Raw genomic sequence first — 26,443 nt, 5'->3', positions numbered from 1 at the left:
GCAGACTCCCCGCTAAGCAAGGAGCCTGATGTGGGACTCGATCCCAGGACCCCGGGATCACGACCTGAGCCAAAGGCAGAAACTTAACCAACTGAGCCACCCAGGCGCCCCTCATTGCTGTTGTTTCTACTGAGATCCCTTGGGAGTGGCCAGAGAGGCTCCAAGGACATGCGGCAAGGCTAAATTTTACGGGGTCACCTCTGATACCACCATCCCTGTAGTGCCCATTTCACCCTTAGCAAGTCTCTAATGGTAGATTGGAAAAAAATCCAAATCCATTTTCTCAGATTTGAGACCTAAAGATGATACTTCTGCAGACGAAGCCACCACAGGGCCAGCGTCGACCAGATGCCACATACCTCCTGCCACTTCTGAGAGGAGGACACACATCACAGGGGGTGTGCAGAGCAGAAGGGCCTCTCGGGGAGCAGAGCCGACCTCCTGAAGCCAGGAGAAGGAAGGATGCAGATGGGGACACAGGGGCGGGACGGGGCTCTGCCGGGTTCCTGCTATGTGGCCCAGGGCCCGCCACACCCTCCTCTTCCCCTCCCAAGAGTGAGGAATCCATGGCAGACACACTCCCAGCCTGTTTCCAGGTATAAAGCCTTATGCTCCAACAAAACAGCCGCAAAGGCACAAGCTGAAGGTCGGGTCAGACCCAAGTTCACATTGTGCCTCCGTTGCTTACGGGCTGTGAGAGCTCTCACCTCTCTGAGCCTTATTTTCCCAGCCATACAACGAGAATAACCTGCACCTGGGGAAGTGTTTTCCCACAAGGGCAACAAGCTTTTTTGGTAAAGGGCCAGACAGTAAATATCTTAGGCTTTGTGGCCCAGAGTCTGTGTCACTAGTATTTCACTGGGAAAAGCAGCCACAGACAATGGGTAAAAGAATGGGCATGGATGTGTTCCAGTAAAACTTTATTAACAGGAAGAGGTGGCAGAACAGAGCTGGCGATGGGTCATAGTTTGCTAACCTGTTTTTGAAGATCAAATGGGAAAAGCTAGGTGGTCACCGAAATTTCTATCAGAGTTTGCACGCAGTAAATGCTCATTAATGGTAGATTATTAATAGTAATACCACAAACTCTGCATGTGAGTAAGACTTCATAACAGCACTGTCCTTCCTCACTTGTCAGGCCCCCTGCTTTATGAAAAATCAATCCCTACCCTGGACAAAACCAAGACATTTTCGTGCATTTGTTTTGCAGGTATTTTGAGCAATTCTTGTGTCCCAGGCCCTGTGTTGTAGTAACAAGTACTTCTTATTCATTTTTCAGCCCAGTATTGTACAAACAGATCTTTTTCTGTGATGAAAAAAAATCGTTTTTAAGATTTTGAGAGAGAGAGAGAGCGCGCGCGCATGTGCGTGTGTGAGAACAGGGGGAGGGGCAGAGGGAGAGGGAATCTCAAGCCGACTCCATGCTGAGCACGGAGCCTGACACGGGGTTTGATCCCATGACCTTGAGGTCATGACCTGGGCCAAAATCAAGAGTCAGACACCTAACTGACTGAGCCACCTAGGTTTCCCTAAAATGTGTTTTAAAGATTTTATTTGAGAGAAAGAGAGCACGAGCGGGGGAGGGGAAGAGAGGGAGAGAAAGAGAATCTCTCAAGCAGACTCTGCTAAGCATGGGGTTCGAGCCCATGACCCTGAGATCATGACCGGAGCCAAAAACCAAGAGTCAGATGCTCAATCGACTGAGCCACCCAGACACTCCTATAATGTTTTCTATCTTCTAGCCCCTAGCCACATGTGACTAATGAACCCCTGAAATGTGGCCAGTGTTACTGAGAAAACTAATTTTTAATTTAACATAGATTTTAAGTTTAGGTGACCACAGGTGGCTAGCAGCTGCCATATTGGACAGTGCCACTTTACAGGCCTTTATCTTTTTCTTACATTGTTTTCCATTTATAAACCATCTCAAGTCTTTGAGGAATGTGAGGCACAAGAGGATCTGAAACCACAATAAAGGGGCGCCTGGTGGCTCAGTTGGTTAAGGCTCTGCCTTCAGCTCATGATCTCAGGGTCCTGGGATCGAGCCCCACTTCAGGCTCCCTGCTCCACGGGGAGCCGGCTTCTCTCTCTGCCCCTCCTTCCACTGATTCTCTCAAACTCTCTCTCCAATTAATGAAATCTTTTAAAAAAAAAACATAATGAAAATGAGTCTTACCAAGTTGTGAAGCAGTTTACACACATTCATTCGCCCAGGCCATCATCACTCCTGAGTTCCAGTCTAGACTACGCGGCACAGGAATGATTGGCCACATGCCAAGGCATGTGCACAAGGAACTGAGATGCCAGGTGGAGCGTGGGCAGTGATACAAGAAAGCTAGTGACAGTTCCAGAAACTTGGAGATGGGAGATGGTGAGGATCCAGGCTTCTGAACTGGGCTGTTTCATAAGCAGAAAAATCATTGCAGTTAACTGACTTTGCTGGAATAAAGCCCATCTCCGGATCCTGACACACAGGGTGGTAATACGGACTCCCTGCTCACAACCCGGTTCATCCCTGCTGGAACCCTGGGAGCACTGAAAGCCTGCGAGGCAGTAGGATGCATCACACGAGAACGTTCTATGAGAAAAGGCACAGCAGCTCATTTTACTCTAGAAGAAGGAAAACGGTTTTCACCGTCCCTGATAAACGGCCCACGGTGAGACAGGAGACCTCCACACGAGATCACATCTGGAAAGGATTCGGCCGTGGTGAACAAAGCTTGCGGGACGGGTAATAATTATTCCATGAAATAATTATAGGCGTCGTCTGCAGTCAACTTTTACAAGTAGTCTCATGTTGGGAAACAATCTAGAAATCAGATCCTTTCCCTATGTCCACGTGGGGGACAGCCTACAGAGGTCCACTCTGGGGGGGGGGGCAAAGCTCGGGCAGCCTACAAATGGCATGGGCAAAGCCGGCCTGTGCTTCCTGGGGGCGGCGACCCATGGCCCCGGCAGCCTTTCAACAGTATGGTGCTGAGAGTCTGATCAGCTGTTCCTGGTGGTGCACAGAGGAGGCGTGGAGGGGCCGACTCTCACGGGGGAGAGGAGCGTAGATGTGGGGGGCGTGTGTACGGTGCACACGCGCGTGGAATGCAGCATGGGCTCAGGCCCGGTTTGGACACCTGCATCCACCACCGGAGAGGAGAGGAGATTGCGAGAAACATCTCTGGCTCCAGGGAGAGCGCCCTTCTGAGGAGTGGAGCAAGGCAGGGGGCCCCCAGGAGCCCGTCAAGGAGCGTGTCCCCTGGCCGCCCTGCTGCAGGAAACCCAGGTGTGCGGTGAGCTCAGGAACACAGGCTGTCTGACCTCTGGGCTCCCCGCTAACATTTCCCAGCGCGGTCCCAGTGCCCCCACGGGCCCGAGAAGCCATGAGCTTTAACGCGGCAGGTGCCCGCATCAGGAGAAGAGCACCATGTCTGGCTGGCGGGCACGATCGCCCGCCTCACCCCCTCCTGCGATGCTTAGGAAAGCTACCACGTCTGTTTTCGCTTCCCATGGGTTGAGGATCAAGCTCCCCGGACCTCGCAGAGCAGTGGAGCCATACGGGGAAACAGCAATGGGGGATGGACAAGCCTCCACAGGTGAGGAGGGGGTGGAAGGGCAAAGTGTGCACCGAGTCTACAGCCGTGCGGAAAGGCAGCTGGAAGGGTAGAGCGCAGCCCGCCCTCTGGTGCACCCTCAAGCTGGAAGTGTCTCTGGGTCAAGCACCATTTCAGCTTTGAAGGGACATCCTCGGTTCCGTTTAACCTGCCACAGCCGGTGCGGATAATCGGGGTGGGGGTCAGAAGGAAGGCAATCCAAGCGGCACCCACACCTGCCTCCCAGGCCCACCTGCCGCTACCCGAGGGTCAAACGGGGTAACGCAGGGATGTGGCAGGGCCGCCCACAGAGGGACGACACGGGCGCGGTCCCTTGGCTGCAGGACACCGTTCTGAAGCCTCTTGTCTTATCCTGCACTGAACGACTTAGGATTTTCTTTTTTCTCTTTAAAAAAAAAATGGTAGTAAAACGTATGGACAGTTTACCACCCCCACCATTTTCTAAGCGTACAATCAGTTTAGCAGTGCTAAGGACACTCACCCCACTTGGCACATGCCACCCATCCCTACATTTCATCTTACTCCACGGTAACCCCGTCTCTACGGTTAGATGCCAGCTCTCTGCTGCCCTAACCCCGGACCCTGGGAACCAGCATTTTATTTTCTGTCTCTGTACATCTGATTCCTCTAGGTATCTCCTGAGTGGAATCAGCCAGTATCCGTCCTGGCTTTTACTTCACCTAGCCGGTGTTTACGGGTCACCGGTGCGGCAGCAGGTGTCAGACATCCCTCCTTTTGTAGGATAACATTCCCTTGTACGATGTACCACGTTCTCTTTATCCAGTCACCTGTCACTGGGCATGGGGCTGCTTCCAAAGCTTTGGGCCACTGTGAATAAGGACACTGTGAATGTGGGTGGAGAAGGATCTGTCTGGGTCCTTTCTCTCAATTCTTTCAAATATCTACCTACCTAGAACTGTTGGGTCACGTGGTAATTCTGTGTTTAATTTTTTTAGGAATTCCTAGGGTTTTCTTTTAATGATGCCCAGCTTCCAAGAGCTGGTAGGATGACGTCTTATTCGTTTTTGTTTTATGACTGTTCATCGTGAAGCTACTATACAGACGGTCCACTTTGGGGGGGATGGGTGCTACTACAAATCCTTCTCTGTCATGTGGTCACCCCCACTCCATCTCTGCCCCTGGACTGTCCTGGCGAGACAACACTGCTCCACGTGTCAAAGTCCTGACCATAGTCTGCAGTAGGTCCCACCCCTGACAGAGGAGCTTGCTTTCTGCCCTGGATGGATGCCCTCCCTTGTCTCTCGACTCCCTAGGGTCTGAGCCTGCTCCTGCCCCTTACCTCAACCCGCTCTCCTCCGGGACCCTCCACCCCTGCTTGCCCATCTTCCCCCAAATCGCTGCCAGCTTCTTCATTTTCCTTTGCTGGCTCTTGCTCTGCCGTAAGCCACACGTTCACGGAACGCGGCCAAAAAGCTGTGTTCAGTACGATTCTGTCGCTGGCTCTCCTCTGTCTCACCATTCTTCCTTACAGGATGGGATTCTTCCTGTGGATAATTTCCACATCTACACGTGCACCTGATTTTCCCGAGCCTGAGACATGCGTTTCCAGCTGCTGGCAGGACTTCATTATTGACCACCCAAAATTAATGTGCCACAAAGCAAACTCATCTTCCTCCCATTATACTCGCTTCTTCCTTTCTTCTTTCCATTTCTTTGATTCATGAGCATCCTCCCAGGTAGCTGGGATCAAAGCTCTTGGGGCCTCCCCCTTCCCTTCACCTTTGTCCCATGAGCCCTACTTGGCTGCTCGGGGACACCTCCACCCCTCCTAGCCTTCTGCACCCCTTCCAAAGGAATCTACCTTTTACATTGCAAAAGACTCAAAGCGAGCGAGAGAACAGATAGTCAGTATGCCGCTCGGGCGTGTTTCCTCAGGAGAATGCAGCATGTGGATACGGACAGGTGTGTTCACCGAGCCGGGGTTCAGCCTCATCGTGCAGGAAAATGTCCTGGTAATTGTTCTGCCCTAAGACCTCCCACTGATGATGGAAGCAGGGGACAACCTAACATAGAACTGCAAAGGAAAGGCCTGGCGGCTGTGTCACTGAAGTGCCAGATTTGGGGGAATTTTAGGTGCATGGTAAACTTTAGATTTTTTTCCCCCATTAACAATAGTCATTTAAAATAGTATCACTCAGGGTGCCTGGGTGGCTCAGTCGGTCAAGCGTCTGCCTTTGGCACAGTTCATGATTCCAGGGTCCCAGGATGGAGCCCCACATCGGGCTTCCTGCTCAGTGGGGGGCCTGCTTCTCCCTCTGACCCTCCCCCTTCTCGTGCTCTCTCTCCCAACTCTCTCTCAAATAAATAGATAACATCGTAAAAATAAAATAGTATCACTGGGGGCACCTAGGTGGCTTAGCCGGTCAAGCGTCTGCCTTCGGCTCAGGTCATGATCTCAGGGTCCTGAGATCAAGCCCCACATGGGGCTCCCTGCTTAGCAGGGAGCCTGCTTCTCCCCTCTGCCCCTCCCCCGGCTCATGCTATCTCTCTGTCAAATAATTAAAATCGTAAAAAAAAAAACCAAAAAACAAAAACAGTGTCACTGTATAAAGTCTGGAGTTTAGTTAATGGTAACTTTGCCACATGAGCTTCTGAGTTTGGACAGATGTGCGTGGTGACAGAGGAAGCTGACGTTAGGGGAAGGGCAGGCGTGAAGGCTATGCAGAAACTCTGTTGTCGTGGCAACTTGTCTCTAAATCTAAAATTATTTCAAAATAAAGTTAACGTAAAAAATGATCAGCTCCCCCCGCCTTTCTGTGGCTGGGGCAGAACACTAAGCCCTTCACAAACACCGTCTCATTCAGTCCGTGTAACAGCCCTAGGAGGTGGAGGCCTCACTGCGTGGTGACAGATGAGGCATGAAGCTCCGCGAGGGCCCGGGTAGCCGGACAGAGACGGCGGCTGGCGTGGTGGCCACAAGTGTGGAAGCGGTCAGGATGCAGCCACCCCAGTCCGCGCCAGCCAGCCTGGGCTTCCCGCATCACAGACAATATACACGCACATTCACACACCTATACACCTACTTCTGTGTGGCCCGAAGGTCAGGAATCAGTGTGAAGTCCTTTTCTCAATAACCCCTCTGTGTTCCACTCTTCTCCTTAAACATATTCACTCCCGGGCTGCCTTTGCTGTGCACACATCAACGGCCCAGATGTTGTTCGAGGCCAGAACTGGCCAATGATGCCCTGGGGCCCACGTGCCATGTGGCCCACTCATCCGTGGCCTGGCCCTCCTTCTCCATGCCTGCCTCCCCCCGAGACTTCAAGCCCCCAGCAGGCAAAGCCTCACACTCACACACTAGGCTCGCTCGCTCGCCTGTGCCCACCTGCATTCATTCACAAGAGTTACAACCAAAATGCAAGTCAAAGAATCAGTGAATCCTAGGTTGGTCAGAGGAACTCCCTATCAGTTGCTCTAGAAAACGTATCCATCACTGTCATCTCAAGAAGTACGCGTTTCTGGGACTCCTCCCAATGTTCTGCTTCAGGAGAGCTGCAGGGGAATGGGCAATCTGTATTTTTTCAAAACTCCCCCACCCCCAGGTGACCACGATGCACTGCCAGGCTTGGGGTTCCACCCAACAGATGAATACCTTCTAAAAACAGTCAACTCTGGTCAAGAAACCCCAAGGTGGAGGAGCTCACTGCCTCATAAGGCAGCCTCTCATTGCTAAGTGTTAGTGTTAGGAAATCCTTCTCTATATTTAGACACGACATGCCTCTTTGGAAACGTACTGTTTAAATTTTGTGCTCTGGTACAGCTAAGAAGACACTCCCTTTTCACATGACCAGCCGAAAGAGAGCCAACATATATTCTAAAATCTTCTCTCTTCTAGGACAAATGTCCATAGTTCCAACACCTTTTTTTCTTTTTTAAAATGAAATGTAGGGGCGCCTGGGTGGCACAGCGGTTAAGCGTCTGCCTTCGGCTCAGGGCGTGATCCCGGCATTGTGGGATCGAGCCCCACATCAGGCTCTTCTGCTATGAGCCTGCTTCTTCCTCTCCCACTCCCCCTGCTTGTGTTCCCTCTCTCGCTGGCTGTCTCTCTCTCTGTCGAATAAATAAATAAAATCTTTAAAAAAAAATAAAATGAAATGTATTCTCTTATTATCCTATTTCAAATGTGAAGCTCAGAATTGGGCCCAGTGTTCTGAAGGAGCCCTGAGCCTTGAAGGTTTCATTTGTCATGCTCGGGCCTCTTTTGTGTCTAGGACAGTCGGGACAATGGTTGCCAACTTTGGCTATCCACTGCAGTCACCCGGGAAGCTTGAGGAACTCCAGGCGCTTAGGCCCTACCACTCTGAGACGCCAGGGTCACTGGTCAGGGTCCGGCGGGTTGTCCAGACTTTTTTTAAAGGTTCCAGGTGATTGGAAGGAGCAGCCAGTGTTGACGGCCACAGAGATGATGCTGGGCCCTCTCTGTGTTACTCTAGTGGCTCACGCTGACACTCATTCACCCAGCGCTTTGGCCTTGAACCCTTGCCAGGCAGGTCTTCCTCATCACGCACTTGAGGAAATGATTCGCTGAACTTAACAGCAGATTTCCACATTTACTCGTGATAAACGTCATCAGTTGTTGCAAGGACATGTGTCCTCGAGCGGCATACCGACTATCTGTTCTCTCGCTCGCTTTGAGTCTTTTGCAATGTAAAACGTGAATAAAATTACAGTTCTTTGAAAGAAACTCCACTGAAAATCCTCTGGGAAATAAATGCTAGCAGCTGCTTTTTAGGCAATTGGATGTTCTTCCACAGTGAAGGGCCAGATGCTAAAAATTTATGGGCACAGATAAATCCAAGAGCATGGCATTTATTCCTAAGTTCTCCGTGGCGGCAGGACCCCGCTGAAGCCACCATGCTGGGCTGCCAGGGCCCTGCTGGTGACATAGCCTATGTGTGACCTCTCCAACATTACTGAGGTCAACTGCCATTATTTCGGTGGACCGAAGCTGCCAGAGCGACACCAGCTCGAGATGCTCTGAGCCTACGGGAGGACTTAAGGCTGTATTAATACACATCTCACTGGCCGCAGAACTATGAACTCATTGCTCCAAGGCTCTGAGTTCTCTGACTCCTCTAGGAAAGCATCATTGAGATTTGTAGGAATGATGAGGCAACATAATATGGCAGAACGCAACGAAAGCTTCCAAGCAAACTTTGGGAGGTAAAATAGAAGTTAGATCCTATAGAATCTTTTTTTCATTTTGAAAAGTGGCACCTCTCTTACATTCACAAAACCAACCTAGAGTAAGACTCTCAAGTGGGGTTTCCAATCTTTCCCCATTTTCATTGAGGCTGTTGCTCGGTCCTGGCTGCGCTCCCCTCCCCGGGGACATCTTGGCCAAGCCTCCCACCTCCTCCTATCGCAGGGCGAGAACTGCATGCGAATTATCCTCCAGCACACACATGGCCAGACACCCCAGCACGTTCCCTTCACGACACAGAAGAGCAGCCCCGCTAACCCGTTCAGCTGACACTTGAATCCCATGGTCTGGGATCAGCTGGGGCGAGACCACCTTATCCACGGCTCCTTCAGGCCCCCAGTCGCTAAATGCCCCGAGATCACTTTAAAGCAAATTCTCCCCTACAGTGAGGATACAGTATACAACGGCGTCCACCCCTGCCAAAAACACAGAAGCCTCTTGCTATTTTCTCCTGGGATTTTTAAATGCAATGTTTAGTAGAGAGCGAATCCCCAAGTGTCTACATAGAATAGTCTTTAAAAAAAAAAAAAGAAAAGAAAAGAACAACAACAACAACAACAAAAAAAAACCCTAAGAATTTTCTGTAGAGGTTCTATTTCAGGGAAGGACACATTGGATTTTGCATCCTACGGCACACAAAGTGTTTCCCAACTTTATGCACCACGCTCTGCTTCTCCCAGATTACTGTTTTTTTCAGTATTAAATGGACAGACTCCATTGGTTACTTTGAACCAATCTATTCATGGACATTTAGATCATCTGCAATCTTTTAATTCTAACATGGCTACCTCTGTCCTCTGTCATATCATATTATAAATGCATCCTTACAATCGAGTCCTAGCAGTGGGATTCAAGGTGCAAGGGTGCGGTACATCGGGCCCTACATTTTTCCAAGCACTTCTTCAACTCTGAAAACTGTGTGAGACATACAGATATTTCACAAAGGACTATAAAGCAAGCATCAGTGAACTACCACCAACACCCCCTGAAAGTCTCTCCATATGCCTCTATTCCTTAAAGCCCACATCGGCTTTCCAGAAGCACTTCCCTTCTTTCTTTTGCGACATTCACTTACTTATAAGAAAACATGGATTCTGAAGAATTGTAAACCAAAGGGAACAAAAATCCAGGATGAGATCTAAATACACACAGAATTTACCTGAAAACCATTTTAAGGTTGGTTCATCTTAAGCCAGGTTCTTGCCTTTATCTTTGGGCATGACAGCTGTGTAGAAGGAAGCTCGAGGGAGAGAGGAGGGCATGGGGACACGTGTAATTGTTAAACGTAATTGTGCTCACCACAGGGCTAGTCGTTGTTCAGTTTCCTTGAGAAAACTTGTATGAAATTTGTGCAAAGGTTCAAAATTTGGGAATATGAGACTTTTCAAGGCTTCGGGCATGGCGTCCTCTTTGCTCACCGTGCTCTGAAACCACTGGAATAAAAAGAGGACACAAAGGGACACATGGATGGTGGCAATTCGTCAGAAATAACAGCACAGCCCAGTGTGTCTGGAGGACACAGGGCCTTCCTGTGGAATCTGGATGCATTCAGGAGCACCAGGGGATCCTGGGCCCTGCTGCTTTCCCCTGCTTCCATCAGCCAGGGTCAGAAGTACCCAGCTCCTTCTCAGGGCTTCCCACAACTTGTCACCAGTGGATTGTTGAGGCCAGGAGAAATCTCAGAAATGGGCAGCTGCTTCAAATCAGAACTTGCACTCTGGCCAACTCACTGGGTCATCACTGATTAGAACACCGCTCACCCTCTGGTTTGATCCTTTAGGAACATTGATCTCTGCTCCTCAGTGAAAATGCTGAGTACAGAGGAGGCTGCACCAGCGAGAGGAAGCCACTGCCCTCACACACAGCTACTCATCCCGCTGCGGTGAGGTGGGGCCGTCCCACAGCGCTCACCGAGCACCTGCTCGGGGCCGGGCACCAGTCACACCCCAGAGGCACAGAAGCCCCGCAATTCCTACTGACCTCCAATGGCTAGTTCTTTCCCAGAATCCAGGGGTCATAAAGATATCTTCAATGCTTTGAATTTGTTTCCAAGTCTGAATAGGACTGATAAAAAATAATAAAAGGCAGTCTTCTGGCAGATTTGCTGATGTGGCTCAATTTATTACCAAGGCTAAAACGCAGCTTCTGTTCACCTCTGGGGTCCTCCTGAGCAAAAGTAGCTACATTTGACGCCAGGCAGCACGCGAACATCTCTGCCTTGGTACAACACAGGCAGTAAAAGGTTTCATTTTAATTTTCTCCACTTTAGAAACTTCTTCCCTTGCACTTAATCCAATTACAAAAATTTTTATAGCGCATGTTCCAAATTAAATATACTATTACCATCTCATTTCTATAACCCAGAACCAAATCCTTTTAATTGCAGTCAGAGAGCCCAACATTTAATTAGATCCAGCTTCTCTCTGAAAGCCACATAGGAGTTGAAATAAACTACGCCACTGAATGCTTTAGGGGAAATGCTACACTTACCGAAGTGATGACCTCAAGATCCTTCAGATACGTTCTTTCGGTGGTGGATACTTCCTTAGCGATGAAGTACGCCTTGTCCGTGGGGGATTTCTGCAAAATCCACAGAAGAAACAAGAAGCAATTATAATTGTTGAGCGTCTCTAAGAATGTCCTGATTAAGGCGATGCGTCGCTAATTTACCATCTTTTGTTAATGGGGCTCCAGGCTAAAAAGCCTCTTCCTTGTTCTTTTGAGGAACTAGGAGGAGAGAACGGATTCCCAGGATGAGGAAAGAGCCTGGGAATGCTTCCTTCCACATAAATCTTGCCCTCAGTCAAAGGCCTGCGATGAGTGTGTTCATCACCGCGGAGGACTATTCATTCAAAATTGGGCATCCGAAAATCTAACCAACTAGTAAAATATCAGAGCAGGGAAGTCTTCCAGGAAATCAAAGAAACAGAAACCACAGCGGCCTTTGTCCCGGCAGCCGGGGGTGTTGGCGGATGGAAAACGGAAGCTAGGGTGTCCGTGGAAATACACGGTGGCTGAGCTAAGGGGACGAAGTGAAAGCAGCTGGTGGCACCACCGTGACTCGGTTCCCTGAAGTCCATCGCTTAGGTGAGCAGATACCTCTCTGCAGCGAGCCAGCCACGGGTTTGCTTTCTCTTTCAACAGTAAGTGAAAGGCAGTCCTTGTTGCTGGCCTTGCTAGCGTGCACGAGAGTCCGCCCGATTCCACCTTCGGGGATACACACGAGAGCACTGGAATCGGAGACGTGGACACCCGGATGCCTGTGTTCCCGGCAGCAGCATTCGAGACAGCCAAACGGAGTGAGCAACCCACCTGTCCACCAACAGACAGGTGCATCCCCACACCGTGCTCTACCTACGATGGGATGGGACTCAACCTTTTTTTTTTTTTTTAAAGATTTTATTTATTTATTTGACAGAGATAGAGACAGCCAGCGAGAGCGGGAACACAAGCAGGGGGAGTGGGAGAGGAAGAAGCAGGCTCCCAGCGGAGGAGCCTGATGTGGGGCTTGATTCCAGAACTCTGGGATCACGCCCTGAGCCGAAGGCAGATGCTTAATGACTGAGCTACCCAGGTGCCCCGGGATGGGACTCAACCTTAAAAGAGAAACTCTGACCCATGCTACAAGGTGGCTGAACCTTGAGGAAATAATGCTAAATCAAAGAAGTCCGGCACAAAAGGACGAATACCGTTGGATTCCTCCTGTATGAGGTACCTAAGCAGTCGAATCCACAGAGACAAAAAGCAGAACGGTGGTTGCTGGGGGCTGGGGAAAGGGGATGGATGGAGAATTCCTGCTTCATGGGGACAGTTTCAATTTGGAACGGTGAGAAAGTTCTGGAGATGGGTGGTGACCACGGTTATACAACACTGTGAATGTACTTAACGTCACTGAGCAGTGTGCTTAGCCACGGTTCAAACGGCAGGTTAGTATACTATTGCAGTTAAAGAAGAAAAAAGAGTAACGCGTGTGCACGCAGGTCCCCGCACCTTTCTCCGGCCTTCCTCCTCGTCGTCGGTGCGTGGGCAAGCCTGGTCGTTCAGCAGTGGGCTGACCAAGGGGGAGGCCTGCTTGGTGTCGGGGCTCAGGTTGGGAGACAAGATCACACTGGCGGGCACAGCTCCTCCCTGGGAGTTGATGGACAGCTCTGAAAGGTGAGGGCTACCAGTCAGGGAGCCTATTGGGGGATGAGAAGTATTAGAGAGAGAGAAAAAAAAAAGTAATTCCTTCTGGGACCGGATTGCTACATACAATTCCCCCCCATATCAAATCTTTAGAACCTTGACTACCATTCTGCACATCAAATGTGCTTCACGATTTTCTAGTTTTTCTCTGAGTTGCGGCTGCCATACCATAGTATGAATGGGTCAATGGAGCCAGAGTTCTGTGATTGAGAAGGCAGAGAACTCTGCTCAGGGAATGTTCAGAAGCATAGTGGATCCCCAAATGGGACCTTCATCTCCTTACTACTGCCTAGCGTCTACGAATTATTCCAGAAGGACAGTGTCTATACCACCAGGAGACACGAGAAAGGACTAGGAAAAATAGAGCTATTCTAAAAAGAGACTAAATGACTGATATACCCAGACAGACTACACCTTGTAACAACGAGCTGCAGCGAGGGAAAGGACGAGCAGCTAACTCCCCATTCTACCAAGAACAGAAGCAAGCTTATTATACCTGGTGACGGCATTCCGTGTCTCTCTCACTGTTTGGGACAGAAACACTAGCACGACATGCAAAGCTGGAGGTCATTACATTATCACAATTCCCCTTGATGAGTCAAAAGTGACAGGTCATTAATGATTCCTCTGCAAAGGATACATTAAATAATATGAAAACGTATCATTACCCATTATACGTCAGCCAAAGGAGAGGACGTGTACGTGCAACGTTTTGCCAACAGAATTTTGCGAGTCTCCAAACCTCAAGCCGTTGAAGCCAACCGGGACATTTCAGAATATACTCCTACCTGCGTGTTTTCACCTAACACATTTATAATTCTAACACAGATTTGCTAGGGGATAGCGCGAGGGTAAACAAAGTTCAAGGAGCCTGCAGTCCCGTCTGTTACCATTATTAAGGAAAGACGATGTAAAATGCTCTCTCATTCTCCAAAGTGCAGTTTCAGCTCATGGCTATTCCGCACACTGACAAGGATCTCGGAGAGAAAGGTGAAGTGCCGTTTTCTGGGCATACCCCGTTCTCTTGACAGCTATCCTCTCCCTCTGGATTCATCCATATCCACTTTGAAATTACAAGATGGGATGGCCTAGAATGGAGGGTGGTGAACTTGATCACAGGAGGAACGAACCAACCGTGAGAAACCACCAGCCCCCGCCCCGTCCCAGCTAGCGCTGTCGCCAACACGTGCGGGGAAAGCTAGCACACCTGGAAGAAGAGCAAAAAAGCAGACGTCCTGCTACGGGGCTATGGGTCAGGACAACAATCCCTGAAGAATGAGATTTGAAAAACGGGAGCAAGATTAAAGAGGTTTGCGTTTTAAAAATCCCTCCATGGAAATCCTGGCATTTTTAATATGCATCATTGAGACAAAAGTCCTGGTGTTAGACAAAGACCCACACGCCCCACACACCACCAGACCCAGTGAAACCCGGAGAAAAAGGCCAGAAATTGCTTCACAAATGTCAATTTTATTGACACTAGTGCACAACCGAGTACAATGATTTCGAAAGAATTGGAACTTGTCAAATAGAAATAGTGACAACAGTTAGAACCGCAAATGTTTCAAGGTACTACACTATCTCTTCTTAAAAAAAAAAAAAATCACAAAAAGGAAAAGTGTCATCACTACAAATAGGAAATAGAAAAGAGAAATTCTGGCAGTCTAGAGATCCAAACATTTCATGCATTTGTGAGTCATTGTATCAGAGTCGCTTTTTTATTTGTCCACCATGATCTGGCAAAATGTGGGGCTTACCTTCAGCTCTCACGCTCTGCGTGAGGTCAGGTGAGGCAGTTCTAAGTGAGAGCATGCAGGGCCTCGGTTTTGCAGTGATGTGGAGAAAAAGCACTCACCTCATCAGTGAGAGTTGGAGCCAAGAATAAAAAGCAGTTAGAAGGCTGGCTTGTAGGAGGAGAGGGGGTGGGGTGGAGAAACAGTACCAGTCAGGCCCTGGACAGCATCCAGCAGCAGATAAAAAACCACCTGCCCCACTGGGAGGGAGACAATGCAGGTGGCCCCCGTCAAGCACAAGCATTTCCACCCTCCAAAGGTCAAAAGCTATTGCCCTGTGAAGTCCCCCTGGGGACGCTTCTAACTTAGTAGCCTGAAAGAAGGAGAAAACAGACCAGGGTTCCAGGAGATGTCTGTCCTGCCAAGAGGGCAGGGCACATTTCAAAGAAAATAGCCATCTAGAAGAGTCCACACTGGACCACGTCTGAGACACGATTCAGAAAATGGGACAACAGCAGTGAACTTCATGACAACCCATGTTCCTAAGTTGAGGAAAGGGCATCCCTGGGTCAGCCACAGGTTGCTGGGGAAAACTTGCGGCATTCACTCACATAGCCCAAAGATGTGGGTGACCAGCAACTTTACACGTGCGACACACAGACTCAGGGAATGACCAACATTAGAGCTGCCAATTTCTGTTTCCAGAGTGGCTCCTTCCACTAGCTTTGGGTCTACTCCTAGGGCCTGAGAAAGGAAGGCTGATGGGTGTATTTAACAGTAGGACCAATAAATCAATAAATACCAAGCAGCCTAGTCTAGAAATCTGTCTGCAACTCTAAGAAGGGGAAAGTCCAAACTCTGAGCTTCAAGTTTGCTCATTTAAGCTGTGTGATGGAGAGTAGCCCTTTTCTCCCCTTGCAAGAGAAAGTGCTTGAGACTTTGAAAATTTATAGGTGACATGCCCCAAACCAAACTACGTAGCTCATTTACCATTCAGCAATCAGTGAGATATGCTGATGAGGGTAGTCAGTAGAATTTGGCAGCTTGATGAGAAATTAAAATGCTCTTTGACTCTGAGCCAGAGTGCTGTGACGATTGTCTGTACAAAGTGGTGTCCACGTACGGTCCACCCTCGGGCAGGTGTGAAGAGCTGGATCTTAAAACATCTATGGTTAACAGTTACTCGAACTACATGTAACCAATTTTCAATGAAGTAATCCATTCCACAAACAAACAGGTGGTTCTGTACGATAAAACCAGCCCGCTTACCTACGTAGCCTTATCAAGCCTGTTCAAATCATGCAGCCGGTCACCGGCTTTGAAGGCACAGTCCCAGGTGACCAGAAGAGGAAATTACAACTGATGTTCACGGCTACTCGTGAACTCATTAATGCCTGGGTATTTTTTTATCTTTTTTTTTTTTTTTCCTCTGTGACAAACAGACACAAAGTAATTTCTTTCAGCAAAGGGCTCTATCTAGGTAAATAATTTCAGGGGATCTTTTGAGAAAGCACCTGGATATTAAGGCAACAGGTGGAAAGTAGTTTTAAGAGATTATAAAACATCAGTTATACTCCAAAAATCTGGAAGCTTCGGATTCCTTTAAAAATTATTTCTTCCTATTTCCAAAAATTGCCCTGCATTTTGTTATTTCCAGTTAGATTTTCAGTTAGTAACACTCAAACCCTCCACCTCTTCCAAATGATTTCATGCCCCTCCACCACGGTCCGCCCCCTCCCTACCATTAACCCAAATCAAGAGGGTTGAGTTTATGTCACCCCCATGGACTGGAAATGCCATCATGAATACTGCTCTCAAGAGAGGCATTTCTGGTAATTGCTTTTAAAAATCCTTTTAAATGTACACATTCTCATGGCACAAACAATTATGGAACTTCAAATTAGCACGGCTATATTTATGGATTCAATTTATCACCTAGCTGAAAATCTGGCTTAGCTTCTCTTTTTAATGTAAAATACATTCATAGTTCTTCTCTCCTGGTGGCTCCGGGGAAGCACTGCAGTCTCACCCACACTCTAGCATCTCCTGACCAGCCCCTTGTCAGTGGCCCATCAACAGCGGCAACGTGGTTTACGACCAACGAGCCAACCTCAACGCTCATCGCCCCCCTTTTTGGGATCGGGCACAGCTGCATCGTAACCTCCCTGACTATATTAAGGCTTAAGAACAGATTCATGCATGTCTGGGAAATGAGAATTTCGACTCTATTTTCTAAGTAACAGAAAATGGCATTTCGAATACTTAGCTGTGCCTGTCCTGTATTTTAAATTGGTCAGTATGTTGGTAATCTTAGTTTTAATTAGCTAAGTTGTTTTTCCTGTTAAGTGTTTAGAAAACCTGATAATCCTTTTAAAAATAGTCACCCATAGCAGGCTTGTGAAATATGTAACTATTTGAGGATACAGATTGCCTTTTCAATTCCTCTTTTCAAAATTTTAGTAAGTGCAATTAGAACAGCATGCTGATTCTTCAACATTCCCCCCAAAGAAAGTTACCTGGCAAGCTTCTAGATGCCACTCACCTATCATGATTTGTCTCCTGGTATTTGGTTCTAAAATACAGATTTTTATCTCTCCATACCCAGAATATGTTCCAAAGGCACATGTAGGAAACTCATTACAGATGTAGGTTTTCATGGATCTTTAAAATGGCTCTTTTTAAAACCATCATCTCCCTCTAAAAAAGAATACAATGACCTCTCTCTGGAGATTGTCTGCATCTGAAAACCAGTTATCAAAAAAAGGTCAGTACTGAGCTGGAAAATGGGTTCTCTACCGAATGGACAGGATTACTAGTGGGATAACTCAGCTGGGTTCCCCCACAATGGAATATCTGGAAAAAGCGGACAACGCTCTATTAAAATTACAAGGCGCCGCAAGAAAAGCTAGTTTACAGGATCACCAATCCTGGTGGTGCTGTCCTCTTCTTGTAACGGAGGGTGTGGAGGGTCGTGTGTGTATGCGCTGCTTATTCTCAGACTGAGGTTCTTTAAACAACGTTTTACAAGCAGTTAAGCATCAACTTCGGTGTTCATCGTCCAGCAACTCAGAAAAGCAACCACAGTGCAACTTGCAGGGAAAGAAAAAGAGCAATGCCTACCAAGGGAGCAATGACAGAGAATGTTCTAGTGTGCTCTTACTTAAAAAAAGAGAAAGGACAATTTCTCTCTGTGGGGGTGGGGGCAGCGTCTGGGTTGGGGAACGTGATGCTTCGTACCCATGAAAAATACCATCTTGTACTCAGGACAAAGCTTTCGCCGTCAGTGGGAAAGAACAGTTACAATTGACAGTTTTTACAGCAAGATACCTGTTAGGACAAGTCAAAGCCTCTTCAGTTGAGATTAACAAGAAATATTAATATCGTGCATAGACGGTTACAGGACTTCGGCCTTCCATGCTGAAAGAGCCACCAAGCTCATTGTTATTGGCGAAGCCAGCACCCCTCCCGGTGGCATAAATCCATGCTTTACTGCGGTGATGCACTCTCAGGCCATGGAGAGGAGATGAAACCAGACAGTATCTGTGACAGCCTACGCTTTGGGGACACATCAAAACAAGTAACAGCTTACTGGTCATGAGTAGCCAAGTGGGGCTGAGCGGGGCGGGGTCTTCTCTATGTTCCCCCCAGCCCCAGTACCCGCCCATGCAAACACCCAACTCAATTCCCTTACAGAAACCCAACTATGGAAAACGCTCTACCCCCATCTGAACGGATGGTCCCAATCAAAACATGAAGCCAACCCTTTGGTTAGATGTCTGAGCTCCCCTATGTAAGCTGTGGCCACAGATACACTCTGTTTCCAGGAGACCTCTCCCCCAACTACAGTGATCCTGTTTGCTTCCAAAGACTCCCCGCCCCCCATGCATACACAGTGCAAAATGCAGGCTCATTAGAAGATGAAACCAGAAAAGTGAAGTCTTCCATTCGCCTTCTATTCCCCCCCTCAGTGAAACAGGGGATGACCCCGGCATGCCTCCGTGTTAAAGCTTGCTGTTTGGTGAACAGGATCACTGTAATTCTAGAGGAAACAGGTATTCCAAGTACAAACTGGTAGTCAGCAGTGTAAAAAAAAAAAAAAAAAAAAGACATCAGACAGTGCTCCAACAATGCAGGGAACAGAAGGGCCACCATGCTCTGAGGATAAAGACAGAACGTTGGGGAGGGGGGAAAGCTTTTCTCTCCTAGATAGGTACATGCTGACAAACAGTGCATACAATGGAACAACAGAAAAATGTTTTCTCAAATTTATTAAACAAATGACAAAGATGAGAATGAAGTCCCCAGCCTTTTCTGTTTTAAAATTTGGTGTATTAGACATTTTTAATAAAATATTTTATCTATAGTATTAAATATACACACAGAAAGAACAGAAGGGAACTGGATTAATAATATAGGCCAAGCTTGTGAAATCTGGTTAGTCAGGTGTTCACGGCAACCTTCCAGGCAGAAAGGGGGTGGGGAGCGTGAGGGACTGGCTCCACTGGGCACGGAGGTGTGTGTGCAAAGAGCAGGTGCGCGGTCTTCACTACAGAAGGCCTATCTTTGGTCTCTCTCTACATCGCTGCAGGCAGAGTGACAAATTCTTTATTTCCTACAAAGAACTTTTGAGGCCCGGGAAAAAGGAGCCGTTAGCCTAGTTTCATGAGCCAGAAAGCCGATGTCCATGAGTAACGACACACCAGTCACACCACCGCGGGCTCCAAAATGAACCTTCTCCTGTCTCCTATTTGAGAGCCAGTTAACAACCCAAATTCGACGAGAGCAGAACACTGCCTGCAGACTCCCTGTCCCACTACCACCTCCACCTCTTACCCGAAAGGAGGAGGAGTCAATCACTGTTCGATGCCTTTTACTACACACGCACACGCGCAGTCCTCACTCCATCCTTAGCACCCCTGGTTTGTGCTGCATTTGGCAACGATTTGCCATTACCCTTCAATATGCTGAGACCGCTGCCCCCGGGCCAGCGGCAAGCCCCAGGATCTTCCAGTGCCCGTCCCGTGACGGCATTAACGGCACCAGCCTTGCAGTTAACCTTTTAAACTAGCTCTCAGCTACACATGCGGATCATCCGTCCCATGTCAGCAGCTGGTTTTTAATCCTCCCTGCTTTCAGGTATAAAGCCATCCCTAGGCATTCCAGAGGAACCTGACCTAGAACCCATGCAAAGACACAGAGGAGCTGCCTTCCCCTGGGAGCGACACCAGAGGCCGAAGAGATGCCGAAGGCTGTTTCCAGGCGAAGCTGAGGTGTCTGCAGTCAGTCTACTCTGAAATGATCCTGAACAAATCAGTCTATTCAATTCTGAAAGCTTTCAGGAAAAGATGATTTTTCTCACTTCTTCCCCAGCTCCCACCAGGGGATGCTGAATTGCTTTCACCGGAAGAGAAGAAAAAGTTCCTCATGCTAGAAGTGTCATTTATGGGTTTTTTTTGGAATGATGCATTATTTATTTATTTATTTATTGATCAAAACAAGACTGCACCCACCACCTCCCAAACACATATGGGATACAAATGAACATCTGCGACTTCTGCTGTTCATAGGGGAATTACTTGGAAATCTGTAGGTCGTTTGAGGAAACAGACATTTTCAAGGATGGCCCTAAGCAAGGGGCAACCAGATACCTACAACATATGCCAATTCATTATTGAGTTTGGTGTTTCTTTGGTTTTTTGTTTGCTTTTCATTATTATTATTTTTTAACAAGAAGAGAACGGCTACATTAAGCGGCATGCTTATTTTGATCTAAAAGTCATGGCTTCATTTTAAAAACCCAGGGAGTGGTGTTAGAGGTATGCACGAGTGTACCCTCCGGACCCCATTTCCCTGTATTGTTTCACTCGACTGAAACAGACGGAATGAAACTAACAAGGAAAAAGCACGCCAGTAAATCCTCTCGTGTCACCAGAGTCATGCCTGTTTACCACTTACTGCTCTCGAAGCTTATGACGAGTGCTTCTCCTTCCTTATGCTCTCGTGGGTGTGGCGAACGGGGCTGAGTGTGGAAACTCATCAGAGAGCCACCAGCACTGGATTATTCTGAAACATTCACTCCTTTCAGGTTCAAAAGAGACTTACTCTCTATCGCAGGGATGGCAGAGAAAGATTCTGTTGAAGTCTGATTTATAGAATCTGCAGCAGTAGACACACCCCACGAAACCAGAGGAAGGCCAGCCAGCCTCAGACTGACGAGGCTCGTTAACTATCAGACAAGGAAGGCTTACAGCCTCCAAGAGAGAAGATCCAGAAAACAGAGCCTTTCTTAGGGATGCGATTCTGAGGTCTCTTTTAAATTCTTGCTAAATAAGAATAAGGGCCGAGGCAAAGAATGATTGAAATAGAAGAAATTCAAAATAAGCCCAGTGATGAAGAGGGCCCCCAAATTTCTTAATTTAAGGCTGGGCCAATCATTGACTCACGATAACAACTGCACCAAACTCATTCTGGGCTGAATATGGAATAACATTTTAAGTGGAAAAAGTTGATGGAAAGCATGTGAACACTGATTATAGGTAAGAAAAAGGAAGCTGTATGCATAGGCACAAATTTTAACAAAATTTAAAATGACGGTTTAATCTCATTAATTTTTCCTTCTTTTAGATCCTGCTTTTACAACACAATCAAAGGGATTCCAGGGCTAATATGCAAGCTAAGTTTCTGACTCAATAGAGGACAGACTGGATTTTGTATACTTGGTGCAAATTTTCAAGAGGTTCAGGCTATATTTTAGTTTTGCAGGCCTGCCTTTTTTTTTTTTTAAAGCATTGCTAAGTTTGAATCTTCAAAGAAGTTGAGAAGAAAATCAAAATTATTCATATGTCAAGTGCAGGCCACGTGGCACAATTTGGAGCTAAGTCTGTGAGAAATCCCCAAATAGGAGTCACATATGTGGGAAAGAATCTGGCCCACAGACTTCCTTTAATTAAATGCCTGTCTAATAAAATATTGTCAATGGCACACAGATGCCTGTCAAAGGAGCTGGAGCAGTCCGCTTTAAGTTCCGGAACTCAATAAATGCATTTCTTCATGCTAAAAGAATTTCTTGCATTTTATTTTGCCCTGAAAAACAGCAACAAAAATAAACCAGGAAAGGGGCTACAATTTGCATACTTTGAAATACCATCTCACAAAAGACACTGATGCAAGGCGGGCCTGGAGGAGGCCTGGGGGCTGGAAGATGTGTTTCTATCGATGGTTTGTCTTCTACCCAAGGCCTTCGGTATCCTATTTCATAGAGCAGCTATTACGTAAAGACCTGGGCTTTTTGATTCAGGAGCCCTCTGCACTAGCTATCGTCTTAGAAAAACAGATGGACAGGTCTTGGGAAACCCTTTGGAGATGGAATGAACCCAAGGTCACCTATTCACACCCAACGCCATCACTGGTCTTGCTACACCACTGGTTCAACTTTGTGTGCACGCATGTCCTTCTCTGCCACCCCGTGAAGCGCTGGAGGCCAGGTAAAGACCTTGGGATGAGGCGGCGCTGAAAGGGAAGAAGGTGGGAGGCTGTGGGCTTTCCCTGACCTCTGCACAGTGAGAGATCATGTCTCCTGTGCAAGCTGGCTCCACCGGGCTCAAAGAACGCTTCAACTCCCCGACCCATGCTTAGACTTTTCACTAGTGCACAGAAAGCTCCCCCAGAGGCAGTTAGTGAATATTCTCAGCACTTTAGGCTATGTGGCTCTTGAGCAAACCATACCCCTTCTCTGTTAAGCACCATTAATCACATCAGGATTGCTGCTTTCATAAATACCGGACCAGAAGCAGACATGGAGTGGCTTGGCTGGTACAAAACCAATCAGAGAAAAATGTGATGAGCAACCCTAAAAGGGAAACGTCTGTCAATCCAGAACTGAGTATACTACCATCGATCAGCTGTTTTTAAAACACTTCAGATAAAAACAAAACAACAACAACAAAAAATCACTCCTTTAAGCAAAAAGCAAAACAAAATAATCACTGGAGCATGTTTTGCTTTGGAGGTTTACATTTGCTGATTCACATTGTATGCTGGGTAAGCTACTGCCCATTGCTCATTCATACTTCATCAGGCTGCTGTGTAATTAGAGGTAAAAAGAAAACTCATCTGAACGAATCACCTTCACAAATAAACCACAGGATTCCAAATGTGACTCTGCTTAACTCACATTTGACTACATTTTTATACAGTAAATCAATATCTTTTTCTAAGTCCAAAACAGAATACACAAAAACACGTTATAAGTGCAAAAACCCCATGACAGAGAAAGCAGTTCTTCCTACGTATTATGGACTGTAACTGCCTAAGTCTACGTGATCCCTGTCTCCACATCTGATTTTAATTATTAATTGGAACAAGAGTCTCCAAAATTAAAGTACTGAATCAAAAAGGTCCTACTGCACCAAGAGGTTACACAGACCACAGCTGACGGGCTACAGGCCAAGGTTCTAGTTCAGCTTTGTCATGCAGTAGCTGTAGGACCACGTGAAGTCTCTCGACTTCAACAGAACGAGGTCTGTCATCCACAAAGTGAAGGTTTCCCCTAGACGATCTCTAAGGTCCCTTCTAATTTTAAAGTTCTGTGACTGTTAAATATACAAATCTAAAGCAAGACATCAATAGACTACTTCAATGAACATCTTTCAAACTATCCAATAATCAGTTTGATTCATCAATCATGCACTGAATCAAATGATTAGGAAAATAAAACAACAAGAAAAGTTTGTATAAAAATGGATTACGTTTTCAGCGTCTTCAAAACCAACCTGTCAACATTCATGTGGACAGATTATCATTCGTGAGCCACGAAGTCAGTCAATAAGTCTATTTGTTATATACGGCTGCCAAATTCTACCCTGTTTCCTAAGCATGTGTAGCCCTTCCCTTGTCATCATGCCACACGGATGAGTTTAGTAAGGCAGTTGGCATGCTGGCACGCCAGGGACGTATCATTGTTAAAACTCTTTTCAATAATCTGGTAGTTACTTGGGATCTAAAAATTTGATTCTACAATCCGTCTTTTTTTAAAAAGTATGAAAGACTACAAAGTACCAAGTAACAGGCATTAATTAATGAAAGTATTTAATTGGTGATGCTTTCCTTACCCTGCAAGCAAGCCAGAAACTTATCTATCAGTTTCAACATATTCCACTAGATTCTAGAAGGCAACTGTGTCAGGCTGGGGAACCCAAGTGGCACCCCAGACCAATTAGACAAAAACGTCTAGGGTCAGGGCCCAGGCATCACTGATTTTTAAAATGTCCCAGGTGATTCCCTTGTGCTGGGGCCAAGAAGCAAGCAAGTTAAAACCAGGCTCTTTGATCTAAGATGCAGGAATGCTGAGTGAAAGGCACTGGCAGAGGTGGGCAAGATTTAAAAAGAAATCAAACCTCTTACTACGTACACTTTTTTTCCTGCACATAGAAACTTCTAGAAGTCACTGTTCCCAAGAGGAGACACTGTTCACCCAAGTGTGAATGTTAAGAATGTACATAATAACCAACCAAGGGGCAGCAATACTGGAAAACGGTCCTCCTCTCTGCTGTGCAGGATTCAAAGGCAGGTCTTTAGTCTGCAGCCTGGTAACAACAGTGCCTATTGCAAGGTCTGATTTTCCCCTGCATCATCACTTGATTGCATTTCTGTGTTTCAATTAGAAATTCTGACAGCCAGAGTTATAGCTTCTTAAAACATAGCTGACAATTTGACCGACTGATGCAAATCCCGAACCAACAATCCCTTACAAATTAGTTCCACCTGACATCCATTACATCATTTCATATGAAGTCCGGAAAGAAAAAAGACTATCCTATTAAAATGTTCATTATTCTTGATGAAGATTTCACCAACACTTCATCTCAACCAGCAATCAACTTACAAACGGTCTTGAATTATGTCAATCCCTCACTTTATGAGGCTCCGAAAAAAGCAGCACCTCCTCTTAAAGACAGGGGAAAAAGTAAAACCGACACCTTTCCTGGGATCTCAAAGATACTTCAGTCTAAACATTCAATCAATAGAAGCGTGACCTGCACACAAACTCAATACACACAGGAGATTCTCACATAAATACAACACACTATACACATGACCAGATTCAGAAAAACGTATTTCTTCCTTGCCTTCAGCCAGAAACTTAAACAAGCTCCCAGTAACTTGTCATCACGTCTTACTGTTTATCTTGTCCACCTTTTTTTTGGAAAGCAAACCCACTGTGTGAAGTTTCATTTTTCTTAAGGATTTTAGAGTCAGGCATACCCTATCCACACATGGCTGTCCAAAACTTCCTCTAACAAATATTGATTAAAGATTAATGAGTCACTAGAACAGACCACCTCCACTGGAACCCTGGACTCCTGACTCCAGGTTCCCAACACTCGAAGCCTGGTCCTCCTACTCATCCTCCTCACTCACGTGCAGGCCACCCAAGTGCTTCCGACTTCTCGGCATGGAAGGGGAGCCCAGCACTGCCGGGTTGCCAAATGTGAGTGGCTGGCTCAAAGGGGTCCCCACTTCAGAGTCTGAATCACTGGATTCAGTCCCGCTGCTGGTGGAGCCCTCAGTCACGTGCAGGGGTGCCCGCTGGTCCGCCATGCCGCCGGCACACGCGGACCGCATGGCGGGAGGCTTTGAGGTCGGACCCGTGAGAGGTGCACCATTAGCCAGCATTCTACCGTCTGAAGTGGCCAGGCTGGCCAGTCCTCCCTTTTCACGGCCATCAAGCCTATCCAATGCCTCTGGGGTTGACGCTACCTGGCTAAGGATGAGTGGGTCTGTCTCCGACTTATTGTATCTACTGGGAAGATTCCGTAAGTATGGCCTTTGTGGGATGGGGGAAGAGTTTTCGTAAGGAGGACCCTGGCCTGGGAGAGGATCTTCTCCCATACTTTCCTCTCTCGGGTCATGCCCGTTTTCCGAGACATAGCCTTGAGACCTGGTCCTGTCCCAGCTCATATTTGGACTCGACTGTCTGCTCCCGGGAGACAGTGGGGTGGCCGGGGTACTATGACCGTCTGAGCCCCTGAACAACTCATCTATCAGGGAGCTATGTCTTGGGAGTCGGGGGCTCCCGCTCATATCAAAGGTCAGGTCTGCGGAATCATCATCGAGGAACTCTCTGGAAGGAGGCCGGGAGGACTTCACGGAGGGAGGGGAAGCCCTGAGCCTAGCCTCTGTCTGCCTCTCATCCCTGGAGAGCAGGTAAACCCCACTGGTCAAATCACCCTCATAATTGTCATTTGTTTGGGACTGTGACTGGGTCGCTTGCTCCCTGAGCAGGTCGGATTCGCTATCTACGTCACTGCAGTCAATGAAAGGAATGGAAGTGCTGCTGCCTCTGGCAGCCCTGGATGCTGGACCTGTGCTCGGCTGCGGGGGCTGAGCTTTACTCTGCTGGGTCCTATCCTTAACGACCTCCTCCTCTTCGTCCGCCGGCGCCTGCGCGGCTCCGTCCACCTTCCCGCTGCCCGCGGGGCTCTTGGGCAGCGTGGGGCTCTGNTGAAACGGGGTGGGGGGGGGGAGGGCGAGGTCAGAGGCTAATTTAATAACACCCCTTAAGCTTCCTGCAGCTGAAAGAACTGCCAAGTAAAGGCTGTTCTCCACGCTGCTCAAACAAAACGTCGCCAAGAAGCAGGCATTCCTGAGTGCAATCGGTCAGCATCCAGAAAGTTCTCTGTGCGTGTGGATGCTGACAA

At 47.5% G+C, this 26,443-nt stretch overlaps 1 protein-coding gene across 1 annotated transcript in view; it reads right to left on the bottom strand.

Moving 5' to 3' along the window:
* FARP1 (FERM, ARH/RhoGEF and pleckstrin domain protein 1) overlaps nt 1-26,443 on the bottom strand; it is a 212,169-nt gene that overhangs the window by 31,239 nt on the left and 154,487 nt on the right. Inside the window, exons 12-15 of the mRNA XM_034663810.1 lie at nt 26,108-26,243; nt 12,817-13,004; nt 11,317-11,406; nt 10,126-10,259 (exon numbers count right to left, since the gene is read on the bottom strand). Coding sequence (XP_034519701.1) covers nt 10,126-10,259; nt 11,317-11,406; nt 12,817-13,004; nt 26,108-26,243 — 548 coding nt within the window. The remainder of the gene's footprint in view (nt 1-10,125; nt 10,260-11,316; nt 11,407-12,816; nt 13,005-26,107; nt 26,244-26,443) is intronic.

The sequence above is a fragment of the Ailuropoda melanoleuca genome, chromosome 7 (genome assembly GCF_002007445.2).
Source record: "Ailuropoda melanoleuca isolate Jingjing chromosome 7, ASM200744v2, whole genome shotgun sequence".
Taxonomy (NCBI): Eukaryota; Metazoa; Chordata; class Mammalia; order Carnivora; family Ursidae; genus Ailuropoda; species Ailuropoda melanoleuca.
This window is presented reverse-complemented; position numbering and strand designations above follow the sequence as displayed.